The sequence below is a fragment of the Schistocerca serialis genome, chromosome 8 (assembly GCF_023864345.2).
Source record: "Schistocerca serialis cubense isolate TAMUIC-IGC-003099 chromosome 8, iqSchSeri2.2, whole genome shotgun sequence".
In the NCBI taxonomy this organism is placed as follows: domain Eukaryota; kingdom Metazoa; phylum Arthropoda; class Insecta; order Orthoptera; family Acrididae; genus Schistocerca; species Schistocerca serialis.
Window position 1 is genome coordinate 599,574,541 of NC_064645.1, and position 14,307 is coordinate 599,588,847.

At 43.9% G+C, this 14,307-nt stretch overlaps 1 protein-coding gene across 1 annotated transcript in view; it reads left to right on the forward strand.

Annotated features, from left to right (window-relative positions):
• The window catches only part of LOC126416487 (uncharacterized), a 198,949-nt gene that overhangs the window by 77,778 nt on the left and 106,864 nt on the right, over positions 1-14,307 (forward strand). The window contains exon 4 of the mRNA XM_050084224.1: positions 10,474-10,606. Coding sequence (XP_049940181.1) covers positions 10,474-10,606 — 133 coding nt within the window. The remainder of the gene's footprint in view (positions 1-10,473; positions 10,607-14,307) is intronic.

The following is a 14,307-nucleotide window of genomic DNA, read 5'->3' on the forward strand; positions in this document are numbered from 1 at the left end:
ACGTTATACAGTCCCTTTTCCTCTCCCGTCACAGGCTCTACTAAATATTTCGCCCTTGTCAAATGCCAGTCAAAATACTTGCGCATTGTACCCCAAGCATTACTATGGTATTTAGGATCCCACAAATCTGAGATCAACCTCTCTTGTGCACTTTAAGACCAATATTTTTCCTTAAACTTTCCATGAAAATCTTCCCAGGATGTGAAGTTTTCAATATTTACTGTGCCCCGTTCTGAAGCTTCACCGTCCAAATGACCTACCGCAAACACTATTTTCTTAGCATCCTCCCAACTTTTAGGCTTGGTTAAACCATTTTAAGAAATGGGTGGGGTGTACCTCCCCGTCTGGTTTGAATTTAGGAAACTGTCTCGACAAGCCTGAATTTGATTCCCATTGCAAATCAGTTATCATGTCCTTATTTAATATAATATTTTGGGAAACTGTGTCTTTCTCTAGTTTCTCCTGCATAAACTTGAATTCTTTCGTCAAAGTTTCTAAATCGGAAGTTACTATAGGCGAAGAGATATCAACACTTAGTTTCTCTTCAACCTTTTGTCCTATTAATTCTTCTACTTGTTCTTCTAAGCCATTCAAATTTATAAGCTCTGCAATCATTAACTTTTCTTTGAAGTTCTGTTCTATGGTTTTCACCTGTGATTTGACCCCTAAAATTTGCGCCTGTACTAAGGGGAGCAACTTATCTTGTTTCTGGACATTGGTTTTTAGCGTAGTTAATTCTCGTTCGACCACATCAAATGTAACATTACATACATTTTTCTAAGAGTCGTATTTTTCATTAAATTGTGTTTCCAAATTACTACATTTACAGTCTAGATCATATTATAATTTTTGAACTAACCCTTTTAGATGAGCTTCATTTCTTTGTTCTAAATCCTTAAATAAAATATTTGTCTGTTCACTCAGGGAATCGGACAATTCTTTTTTCCATTCTTGCATCTGATTACTTAGGATATTAACTTGAGCCTCTAGTTTTTTGTGTTTTGCAAATCTAACTTAGAGTTTAATTCTGCCTTCAGTTCGTCCTGTTTTGTATCTGTGATTCAAACTGCGCTTTGATAAACCTCATTAATTTGTCTAAATCTGGCCCCTGTTTTTCAATTCCCATTGTCCCAACAGACTCTATGGATTGATGTTCTTTTTCCATTGTGTTTTGTTTTGCCTTTAATCTAGTTATCATTAAAAGTACACTAGCTTTGTTCTACAACCCCCCCTCCCCCCCCCCCCCCCCACCCCCTACAATTCACAAACAATCAAAGGTCTGTAGTAGCTCACCCGACGTCGGTGGAGGGTGGCGTTGGCACCGGTGTATGGTGGCGTCAGCATTGATGGACGGCGGCGGCGGCGGCGTAGGTGGACGACGGCGGCGGCTTTTGTGGATGGCCGCGTCAGCTTTGGTGTGATGCGACATCAGTGTTGGTGTATGGTGGCGTCGGCATTGGTGTACAGCGGCAGCAGCGTTTGCAGACGGCGGCATTGGCGATTTGAGACTAACTGCAGCGTTGTGCGGTTTTCTTGATTCCCTTAATCATTTCACCATTTATCAACACGATATTTCTGGATAAGTATCGTGGAATCGCTCTTGAGCCTTGCTGTTATCGGTGACAATAATTTAACTTACATTACTTGTTATTCATATCGTCATCACTGACAATTCCGCTAGTTGTGTTCACAGCTGAGGGCAATTCTTTTTTGCGATAGCCAGGGCACACTGTATCTGTATCTCTCAGAAAAACCGTGAGAGTATTGCAAGGAATCTTTTTGCTGCCCAACTATAAATTGTGAAAATACAGGTACTGAAATATATTTAGTTCATCACAATCACATAGCACATATAACGATTGTACACCTACGATTTGTAGATTTGAAGCAGTGACTTGTAAATGTTTACTCTTTAATTCAGCAAGAGACTAAAATAATACTCTGCCTTATTGCCAGTTTACCTTTATCGAACCATGTGCTGCTCGTGATCATAGTTACTTTATGACATTTCGTACAATACAATTGAAACAGGAAATTGACCTCAGTTGTTTTTTTACCATGTTTCACACACGCCTCCCCATGATTATCCACATGATCCCTAAAATCGTGATTCTTCTGTGCGCAATGTTCGTGTGTGTCATCCATTTCCACAAAACTTAGTAATTCCACCTCATTAAAAGTGTTTCAGTCCTAAATTTCCAGGTGCTAAAGTTCGTGGCATCAAACAGTGGTATCCTGTACTTCTCCAGCACCTAAGCCATGACTGTTAATTACATGTTGAATTAATTAAATAGTTTTTCCACCTTTATTTGTTATACTGTAAAACCTGACACCTGTGCCCACAACCTGTTGTTAATAGTAGAAATTACAGGTATTTAGATAAATAATAGTTTAGATGAGCAACAGTAGCACAATTACAACGATGAAGATAGACGGAAAAAAAAGAACCCAGATATAGAAACAAAGAGAAGTTAAAACAGAATTATCAACTTGTTGTTACTTCAGCAGCAGTTGAATGAGAGCTGTTGTGTTGGAGAGAGAACAGCTCTCAGGGAGTAGTATTTGTTTGCTGGGTACGGGCTTAGCAACCTTGGGGTTCCGAGCTGGGGACTTGTAAGTGCTGCCAGTCCTCTGACACCATAAGCTCTGAGCATGGTTCAGTGACCACTTTACAGCACAGCACTGGCGTTGTATGTAAGAGGGACCGAGGATCTTGGCTTGACTGCCCAGATAGTGGAGAAGGTTAAAACCTCTGTAACAAGCCCCTCAACCTCAAGGTGTGCAACTTCTCCTCAAACCAGGAAAGAACATGTCCCAGTAGTTAGTGGATTAACGACTTGTCAAGCTATATCGGAAAGACCTTGGAGCGAATGGTTAACCATTGTCTGATCTGGTTGTAAGAGACCGGGCAACTTCTTAGCCCCTCTCAGTGTGGATTCCGAAAATTTCAGTCCACTGTCAACAACCTGATCCTGTAAGAGGAGGCTGTCCAGCATTGTTTCCTACATAAAAATCACTGTCTTGACTTAGTCTTTGACATCAGTAAGGCATACAAAACTACTTAGAAACACAGTATACTAGAGCAACTTCATCAGTTGGGCTTTCATGGCCATGGGAGTGTTCATTTGGTTTTCTGTGCAGTTGTGTTTGTGAATGTGTATACTTCTGTTTGCAAAAGAGCAGGAGTCCAAAGCTAGTGTGAATGCTGTTTTCTGTTATGTGTTTCTGTTCTCCACACATTGATTTGCTATGAGTGAGTGGTTGCCTTTCCATTATTTTATGTTTTCTTCCAAGTTGGGTAAGAGGAACTTTTCTAATAGAAGGTGGATTATTAGCTGTCTTTTTGAAATTTGAAAGGAATTTAATTTGTCTCTTATTTGGAGAAAGATCATTCTAAAGTTGACTGGTACAGGAAGTTATTTTAAGAAGATGGGTGTGTTGTGCAGTAGTATAAAGAGGATCTTACGTAGCTGAGAATGAGAATTTTTTTCTATGGTCTTGGGATAGTGGGGTAAGAGATGAAGGTAAATAGAGGGAATGCAATGATTGAGAAGACAATTAAGTAAACACAAGGTATGACAGACCCTACAATTCTCGGCATAAAGCCATGAACGCTGTTTGAAGGCAGGAGTTGAATGGGGGGGGGGGGGGGGGGGGGGAGATCACAAAATACATTACATGCAAACATTCATCACCAGTTCCAGATGACGTGTATTCTCACATGAAATTCCTTGAAGTGTAGGATCACCATAATCAAGTATGAGGAGTATTCTTGATTCTGAGAGTTCCTTGTTAAGCTTGAGATGATATACTTTTGTGGCGGCGTTCGTAGCGACAAGCAATTCGCTGTAGAAATGGCTTACGAAGTCACCGCCACACTTTTAATAGCGGGCCGACCGGTCCGCTGGAACAGTGAACAGAAAGATGAAAACCCAAACACTCTGATTAAATAAAAGTCGGTACTTATCTTTATTAACGAAGATACAGAAACACAGTAGTGAACTCCGTGTCTACAGAGATCTGTCTAGTTCGAGTCGGAGCGGCTAGGTCAGCGTCGGCTGACGACAAACAACTCTGCTGTGATGAACACACAACTGACTAGCAAGTACACAATTCGGTGGCGAGTATACAACTGAGCGGCGAATACAGAACTGTCGTAGCGCTCGCGACTCCAGCGCTTAAGAAGCCAGAAGCCAGCGGTGGCGCGCGCAGACTTGCGGCGATTTCCTGTCTCGCTGGCGCTACTTATGCGGACGGCGTCCGGACTTTGATGCTGCCAACCTTTTGGCAGCGGGCTCGGGTGGCATTACTGGCTAGGGTATAACACTCCTCCCCCCCAAATTGCCGCACCGTCGTTGAATAATGACGTGGCGAGCGTCGACGGCGGGGGAGGGGTCTGGCCGCAGGCGTAGCAGAAGAGACCGGGGCGGAGACTGTTGTCGGTGGCAGTCCCCGGTCCGCACCCCAGCATTGGCTGCGCGGGGCCTCGGGAAACACCGACTGAAAACCGAGGTCAGGGTGCATGCCTGTGACCACGGGCGCAGCTTCTGGTACTGGACGCGACGGGGCGTCGGGACCCACGAAGAGAGGCAGCGTCTCCTGACGCTGCGTCGACGGCTGCTGAGTGGGCGCCGGACAAGGTGCTGCAGTGTCAGACTCCTTGGGGGAGCCCAAGGAAAGCGGCTGCAGGACAGGCTGCACAGCCACTGCTTGGGAAGGCGGCCCGGCTGAGGGGTCGACGTCCATCAGCTCCGAAGGCGGTGGCGACTGAAGAGGGACCGCAGGCGCCGGAGCGACCACCTGGGGCGCTCCCGGATGAAGCTGCGCGGGAGGCATCAACGGGACGGGCTGTGGGCGTGGTAGCGGTGACGGCTGCTGCTGCTGCTGCCCTGGGGGGGGCAGCGAAGTCGGAAGGCGCGGCTGGAACCCGCCGCGGACCAAATCTGTGGACAAAGAACGAGCGGCAGAATCCGGGCGGCCAGCGCGGCGCAACTGGTTCTGATGCCTCCTGTGCACCCCAGTAGCACCTTGAACAGTATAAAAACCGCGACCCTGGACACTTATCACGGTACCACGTTCCCAACGACGGCGACCGTGATAAACTCTGAAAAAAACGGCGTCGTTGCGCTGAAAACGCGTGCGATGCTCAGAAGCGGCGGGTCGATCCGGGGGGTACAACAACCGTAGTAGGGTGCGATGACGACGGCCGTGGAGAAGCTCCGCAGGCGAAGGGCCGTCGCGTGGCGTGGTCCGGTACGACGACAGGAACGTGATTAGGGCCTGCTGACGAGAGTGCGTAGCACGAAGGCGGGCCATATGATCCTTGAATGTGCGTACAAAACGTTCCGCTGCACCATTCGATTGAGGGTGGAATGGCGGAGTAAGAACATGGCGAATGCCATTGGCAGAACAAAAACTTTCAAATTCAGCAGAAGTAAATTGTGGACCATTGTCAGACACTAAAACTTCTGGAAGACCCTCAATACAAAAAATTGAAGTCAACGCCTGTATAGTTTGTGCAGACGTTGTAGACTGCATGGGCACAACAAACGGAAAATTACTAAATGCATCTATCACGATGAGCCAACGAGAATTCCAATATGGACCAGCGAAATCAATATGTACTCGCTGCCAGGGACCGGCAGGGCGTGCCCACTCAAAATAGCGCTGAGGCGGAGCAGCTTGGTGTTCGGCACACGTCGAACAATCTGTAGACATCTGCGTAATCTGCTTATCAATGCCAATCCGTGTACAATGACGGCGGGCAAGCTTTTTGGTGCGGACCACTCCCCAATGACCTTGATGCAACAAGTCGAGGACCTTGGATTGGAGCACTTGGGGAACCACTACACGAAGCTGGTCATTCTCGGTGCGTAACAGCAAAACTCCGTGCGAAACAGACAACAGATGACGTTGCGGATAATAGCGACGAACCACAGGATCCGATATGTCCTTTGCCTTGGACGGCCAACCACGTTGAACAAAACGTAATAGTAAACTCAGATGAGGATCCGTAGCTGTCTCACGTGCCACCTGACGATAATCAATCGGAAAATCCCGGAGGGATTGATGCTCATCGGTGTCAATCTGATGGCAAGAGTCGTCAGAGGAATCGAAGACATCATCCGCAGCAATCGGCAATCTAGAAAGCGCGTCAGCGTTTGCATGCTGAGCTGTAGGGCGATACAGTATCTCATACTGTTATTGTGATAACAAAAGAGCCCAACGTTGTAGTCTCTGAGCTGTCCGCTGAGGAACTGGTTTAGACGGATGAAACAGTGACGTCAGGGGCTTGTGATCTGTTACTAAATAGAATGGTCTACCATAGAGGTAGTGATGGAATTTTGTGACACCGAACACAATAGCCAACGCTTCCTTGTCCAATTGGCTATAATTACACTGAGCTTTGTTTAGCAATTTAGATGCGAACGCAATAGGACGTTCGGTGTTACTGACTCGGTGAGACAACACAGCACCGAGGCCGAAAGAAGAGGCATCACAAGCTAACACCAGAGGCTTGTTAGGGTCGTTATGGACCAGACAATGATCATTCAATAAAGCCTCTTTAAGCTGCTGAAAGGCTGATTGGCAATCAGCTGACCACACTAACGGGACATTCTTACGGCGGAGACGATGCAACGGTGCAGCAATCTGTGATGCATTAGGTATAAACCGAATATAATATGTCAATTTGCCAAGAACTGCTTGCAATTCCTGCAGATTGCGAGGGGCGGGCAAATCACGAATAGCTCCTAAATGTGACTGGGAGGGATGAATGCCTTGAGCATTAATAACATGTCCCAGATACTCCAACTCCGTAAGGAAAAATGAACATTTATCAATGTTGCAACGTAGGCCTGCCTGAGACAACACTTTAAACAAACACTCCAAATTACGGAAATGTTCAGCAGGCGTCCGACCGGACACAACAATATCGTCTAAATAGTTGCAACACGATGGCACATTAGCCAGAAGTTGTGACAAAAAACGCTGAAAAACAGCTGGAGCTTGCGCACAACCAAAAGGCAAACGCAGAAAACGGAACAACCCCAACGACGTGTTTATGACAAAATACTGTTGTGATTGCTCGTTGAGGGGCAATTGCAAATATGCTTCACGGAGATCAATTTTGGAAAAGAAACGAGCTTCCCCTAACTTATCCATCAGCTCGTCTGGTCTAGGCAAAGGAAAAGAATCAATGACAGTCTGAGGATTAACTGTCGACTTAAAATCAGCACACAAACGTAACTTGCCAGACAGTTTCTTTATAATAACTAAGGGAGAAGCCCACTGGCTCGCTGAAACGGGTTGAATAACACCGTTGTTTTGCCAACGACGAAGTTCATCTGCTACAGGTGCCCGGAGGGCGTGAGGCACTGGACGAGCACGAAAAAATCGAGGCTGAGCATTATCTTTTAATGTAATATGAGCGGCAATGTTCGCAGCACAACCTAGTTCGTCTTTAAATATGTCACTGTATCGTTTACACAAATCGGTTATGCTGTCTTGAGGAACAACAACAGAATTAATTTGCAACACATTGTCTTGGATAGACAGGCCAAACAAGTCAAAACAGTCTAATCCGAAAATGTTTACACTGTCTGTAGCGCGGAGCACTGTGAATGAAACTGTTTTTGTATTGCCACGGAATGTGGCTGCCACGCTACATACACCTAACACAGGAATTTGTTCTCCACTATAAGTAGCCAAAGAATGTTTTGCCGCTGAAAGTTTAGGGCGGCCAATAGCCGCATACGTAGCACTATTTATGAGAGTCACAGGCGCACCAGTGTCTAATTGAAAATTGAAGGTCTTTTCCTGGATGCGTAGCTTCACAAATAGTTTATTACACTGTCTCTGGATCGGTGCAGTGGAGGCGGAAGACACAAAATCAGCGCGTTTAGCGCGTGTTCGCTGCGTACGACAACTCGTGGGTTGGGCGGGTGGAACAACAACTCCCGCTTCACTTGCAGTCTGTACATTACTTTTTACAGCGTTTGAATTACGCTTGGGTCGCATAGCAGAGGGCTGGGTGGGTGGCTTATTGCGAACAAGTTTATTACCCACAGGAACTGTGGAAGAGTCTTTAAACGCGACCTTCTGGGCGGGCTGGCTTTGAAGAACATGAATATCCATGGGCTGGGCAGCACTAGAATTGTTCTTGCGTTTACGCAAACAAACAGTCTGGCTGTGTCCTTTCCTTTGACAAAAGTGACAAACCGCGTTTCTTAACGGGCAACGTTCACGAGGATGAGCAAGAACACACTTAGGGCAAGACTTAACTCTATCATTTTGCACACGCGGCTGACGAATGTGTGTAACTTGACGCGGCCGGCTAGTGTTTACAGTCTGACTCTGCCGGTGGGGCCGCGGGCGTGACATAACTTGCTTAGCACAGGCAATTTGAGAAATACATGGCTGATCTAACTCACACTCAGCATAGTCAAAAGTATCTTGGGCTTCAATGATGTTCATCACAGTCTCTAATGACGGGTCAGGCAACTTTAAGATAGCAGCACGAATACGAGAATCTGCAATGTTTCGAGTAATAGCGTCTCGTAACATGACATCACTGTAGGAAGCTCCACACACACAATTAAATCAGCACTGACGGGTGAGGCCCCGTAAATCTGTTAACCACTGTTTATTAGATTGATGTGGCAGTTTCTTTAATCTGAAGAACTTGAATCTGGCTGCTGCCACATGAACTCGCGACTCGAAATACTCAGCAAGCTTGTTAACAACAATGTCATAGTCTAAAGCTTCTCGCTTGGATTCCGGGAACAACTTACAAAGTAGTCGATAGACTTCCACGCCTGCAGTGGAAATTAAATAAAGCTGCCGCTCAGTACCCGTGATTTTGTAGACTGTCATGTGCGCCTGCAACTGCGCGAAGTATTCTCGCCATTCTTCTCTTGACGCATCAAAAGCACGGAATGGTGGTGCTGCCTGTGCTTGTTCCTTTTGTGTTGGAGGATTAGCCACTTGTTTGGCGATTGCTTCCACCAGACTTTGTATTTGCTGACTCTGTAACAAGATCAACTGTTGTAATTCGGCAGACATAGTGAACACAAATTAAACCAGCCCCCAAAATTTTATCGCTATAATTAGTATAACCAGAAACAAGTTGAACCAGCCCTGCACACGAGTTCGGAAGTCCTCGTCGCCAGTTTTGTGGCGGGGTTCGTAGTGACAAGCAATTCGCTGTAGAAACGGCTTACGAAGTCACCGCCACACTTTTAATAGCAGGCCGACCGGTCCGCTGGAACAGTGAACAGAAAGATGAAAACCCAAACACTCTGATTAAATAAAAGTCGGTACTTATCTTTATTAACGGAGATACAGAAACACAGTAGTGAACTCCGTGTCTACAGAGATCTGTCTAGTTCGAGTCGGAGCGGCTAGGTCAGCGTCGGCTGACGACAAACAACAACTCTGCTGTGATGAACACACAACTGACTAGCAAGTACACAATTCGGTGGCGAGTATACAACTGAGCGGCGAATACAGAACTGTCCTAGCGCTCGCGACTCCAGCGCTTAAGAACCCAGAAGCCAGCGGTGGCGCGCGCAGACTTGCGGCGATTTCCTGTCTCGCTGGCGCTGCTTATGCGGACAGCGTCCGGACTTTGATGCTGCCAACCTTTTGGCAGCGGGCTCGGGTGGCATTACTGGCTAGGATATAACATATACTCACTTATATTTCTGTGGGGAATGAAATGAAGCAGACCCCTTTGTACAGACTGCAGGTGTATGTCCGGTCCAGCATAAGTGATCATACTTTAGCACAAAAATGTGACCTGTATGATCCAAGAATGACAAATTATTGTGTGCAGAAGCAATGTGATAATAATGTGTTGTAACATAATCTGTTGAACTGTTGTGTGTTTTAGCTCTTCTATTGCATAAAAAAAAGTCTAAGTAGATCTTTAGCTGCATAAGATAGGATACAATCATTAAAACATTTGCTTTTCTGTCACTTAAATTGTTGATGTTCAGATGTGTAAGTATTATAACTGCTTATAAATCTTATGAACAGTGATTTAAATGTTAACTACCTTGTTTTATATGCAATGTGGTTATAGGCTACTTATGGTTATGTAAACACTGCAGATGAAAAAAAAGTGAGCTTTTTGGTTAACAAATTTTCTCGTCAGTTATTTGGATTCTGTCTTGGTTCATTAAAGATTGCTTTTTGGCTAGGAGCATATTAACACCAGCCAGACTTTTGAGATAGGCCTCATTGTATAATTTTTAACTATTTAAACACAGTATAGTGTTTCTTTCCTTTATCATACATTAAGTTTATTCAGGGTGTATAGGTGGAATGAAACAGTAAATTAATAGTAATGTATTGCCATTCACATTTTGTTTTTGCAGGAAATTATCACAAGCAGCTTTTTTCTTGGTTATAGTTATGAAAGCACAGTGGTTGCCCTTCACTTATTACAGAATTTATTTATTTATTTTTCAGAGCCATGTGAAGACCAGAAAGAATGTTCACAAGAAGAATTTGTTAATACAGATGTGATAGTTGTTCTGGATGGTGATCAGGCAGTGACTGGACATCTCAGGACTGGTTCTGTAATACAGATTTTTCCTCCTTGGTAAGAAATAGTTGATTACTTTGTTGGATGTTATAATGATGTACAAGATGCCTCACAAACTATTTATCAAACAGAATTGCTGGGCTGGGTGTGTCCTCCTGGGGTCAGAGTGACCTACCCTTCCATTTTAACCTTCCCCAACCTATCATTCTTATCTCCTGAGGAAGGAATTAATAGTTACAAAAGCTAGGATTTGTCATGTACTTATACATGCAGTCGTCAGTAGTTTGCCCCAAGTTAATTTTCTTTCAGTAGTTTTCCCAAGTAACTTTTCCTTTTCAAACAGTGGATTTAAGTTGGTATGAGAAAACAAAGAATGTTGAATAGAAGCACAGGTAATAGATATCCGGTAGCAGAGGAGGCTGTTACTGGAAGTGGAGTGAAGTAAGTGGGATGTGTGACGATGGTGCTGGTGCTGGTGCTGGTGCTGCTGCTGCTTTCCCTGTTGTAGAGTTTATGTCCTCAGTGGTACTAAGTGTGATCATGTTGGGGACTCCACAAACAATAGCTTTGTTTGGATTTTGTGAACCCAAAGTTTGAGTTGTGTGATGGCCAAAATTGTCTGTTCTTTACTAGTTTAAGCAGTGCGGTTGCTTTAGTGATTACTATGAACCTCAAAATATTAGGGTTTTGCATCACCTGTGTTATGTGGCATGGGTTTTTATTTGTGGGATCTAAATCATGGGTTTTTATTTGTGGGATCTAAATCACTGAAATGTCTCTAGAAAGCCATCTCTCTGCAGTTCAGCTGGGTCACTAGGCAGTACCAAAAACCAACCAAGGCGGCTTTTGGGATTGGTCTCCTGACCACACTACATGAAACCTACCTATTGCAGTTGAGCGTATTCCACATTTCAGATTGTATCGATCTTTTTCAAACGAAAATATTCAGGTTTTGGAAAAGTGTCCTCTTTGTATGGCCAGAAGGGACTTGAGTGATATCTGATATAAGTATGTTGAAAGCAAAGGATTTCGATGAGTTCCCCATCTTGGCTGAACTGTTTTTCTTACACTAATGGTGTGTTTACTTGCAGTGAAATAGTGCACATAAAGTCAGCTGAACTGTAGGTGGATAAAGTCAGCAGAACTGTGGATGGAATGGGCAGATGAATATGTCACAGAAATGTGGAACATCATGAAAACAGTTAGTGTCAAACTTGAGAAAATAGCTGCATTCACACTTACAACAATGCTGATTTTATCCCACTAACCTTGAGGTCTATATCCGTAATGACATGCATTATTTCAAATGCCAGAAGTTTTGTCACACTAATATTGAATGAAAAACTTTCCTAATTATGTACAACTTACTGCCAATTAAAACTGTGACACCAAGAATGAAAATTTACATACTGTGTATATGCCGTGTAGTAGAAATAATGCACAATTAAATTTACAGGTGATCTGAGTGTACACAGGGTCTGAAATTTAGTACACAGGGCTGTGAACTCTGGTAGAAACAATTACTTTATCGTGGCCGGGCATAGATACAGGGACATAACGTGCTGTTTCACCTGTGCCAGAGTTCATCAATCATAGTGTCTGGCAAGTTGTGATGTGCCAGCCTCACAGCAACCTATTGCCATAATATATGTTTTCATTCGACGAGATACCTGGAGAATGTGCTGGCCAGGGCAACAGCCAAACACTGCCTGTGTCAATGAAAGTCAGCACAGGATGAGTAACATGTAGTCTTACATTATCTTCTTGAAAGATGACATCATGGGGAGCTTAGAGACAGGGCACAGAACAGAACGCTCTCCTTAACATACCAGAAATGTAACTGTTGCTGTTCAAACTACCATCTGTGTGAATTAGAGATGATTGGATTGTGTATGAATGGTAGTCCAAGCCATCATGCAATGTGGTGAAGCTATATGATGTCAATGAATGCATTTGTTCTCGTCAGAGTCTCCACACATGTTTTAAGTGTCATGAATTTCTTTGCAGAACTGAGACACATCTGCAAAGACGATGTGGAAAAACTCTTGTGTCAAGTATTAATATTGGATGCACAACTGCCAGTGTGCCTCTCTCTGCTGCCATATCAGGGGAAGCCCTAACAATGTTTGCTGTGCTTTCATCTGTAGTGCTCCAGGCATGATCGCACTGCCGTGTGGGTACTTATCGTGCTGCAAAAAACCTGATTTTTTGACTCTAGGTGTATTATGTACAATTCTCCACAGCTGAGTGAACAGTATATACATAGTCTCAGGTTCTGGATGCCCGGGACTGCTGCAATGCTATGCTCCATTGAGTACAGCCCTCCTGAACTCATTTCACATTTGCTTAGCAGTTGTGGGATCTCGAACAGTACAAACGGCAATATCGTGCAATGATAAACTACAGTCTTGTGAGGCCATGATCGTGCTGCTGTTGATTTCTAGCAGGTGCATTAGACATTTATCTTTCTTATGTGAGGCATAACGTAGTTTTACCACAAACAAACTACGTTCAAATGTGATGACTGAGCAAAATCTGCTGCATAATCTTTCCCTATATATGGTATGCAGATGTCATTACTCTTGCCTACATTGTGTGGTTAAGCTGAAATGCTAGTGAAGCAGGTAGTATAATTCATGTCAGTTTGTCTTGATGGTATTGCAGTTTTAATGGCCAGCAGTGTACATCTGTGCGGATTTTATCCACCTTAATTTAGTGTCTTTGTCACTAATGCCATTTGTTGATTTAAATGTCAGAAGTTTGACCATACCATTATGGGATGTAAAGCAACATGTGGGACCTGTGGCACAACAGCACTGTGAGAAGGAGCACTGTGTGTGTCCCCAGAAGCCTACATTAACTGCTCAAGCAGTTATCACTGAAGTAGTTGAATGCATTGTGTATCCCTTGTAATGAAAAAATTACAGAACTGAAAGAGTATAAGGCTATCCAGTTAGTCTTCAGTACAGCATATTTTCCAAAACTTCAGTGAAGAGTAAATCAAAGCACAGTGGAACCTCGCATAGCGGCATAATTCATTCCAAAATCTCACCCATAGTGCGAAACACTCTTATAGCGAAACAATTTATCCCATATTAATTAATGTAAAATACAGTAATGTGTTCCATGCAGAAAAAGTACTAAAAGTTTTATGTTATTCATGCATTTTATTCAAAGAAAATTATACTTACAGTATTATTTACTTTATTATTCATGATACATGACTAATTCTTTTATTAGGAAGCTATCTGTAGTCGTGTGTGTGTCGATGCTTCAACACTTGGCAGAAATGCGACACAGCTTTATTGTCAAATAAATTTCTGGCATGCATAACCACTGCTGTGTTAGGGTGATGATTTTCAGTGTATGATGCAAACAATTCCCATGCTTTCAGCACTTCTCTTATTGTGCCAGAAGATTGCTGGATTGCTGTTACCACCACCACCACCACCACCACCACCTCCTCCTCCTCCTCCTCCTCCTCCTCCTCTTCTTCTTCCCCTGAACTCCTCGCCACAACTTCTTGCTGTAAAACATAATGCAACTCCATAACCTCTTCGGCGATCATTTCTTGGTTGTGATCTTCCACAAGCTCATTAATATCTTTTTTATCCACTTCTAGACCCATGTCTTTGGCCAAAGACACCATCTCATTGACTATCCACAGGTACTGACTGAAATGCCTCAGAGTCACATTTAACTATCCATTCCGGTCAAAGCTTCTTCCAAGCAGAAGTGAAAGTTCTCTTGGTAACCCC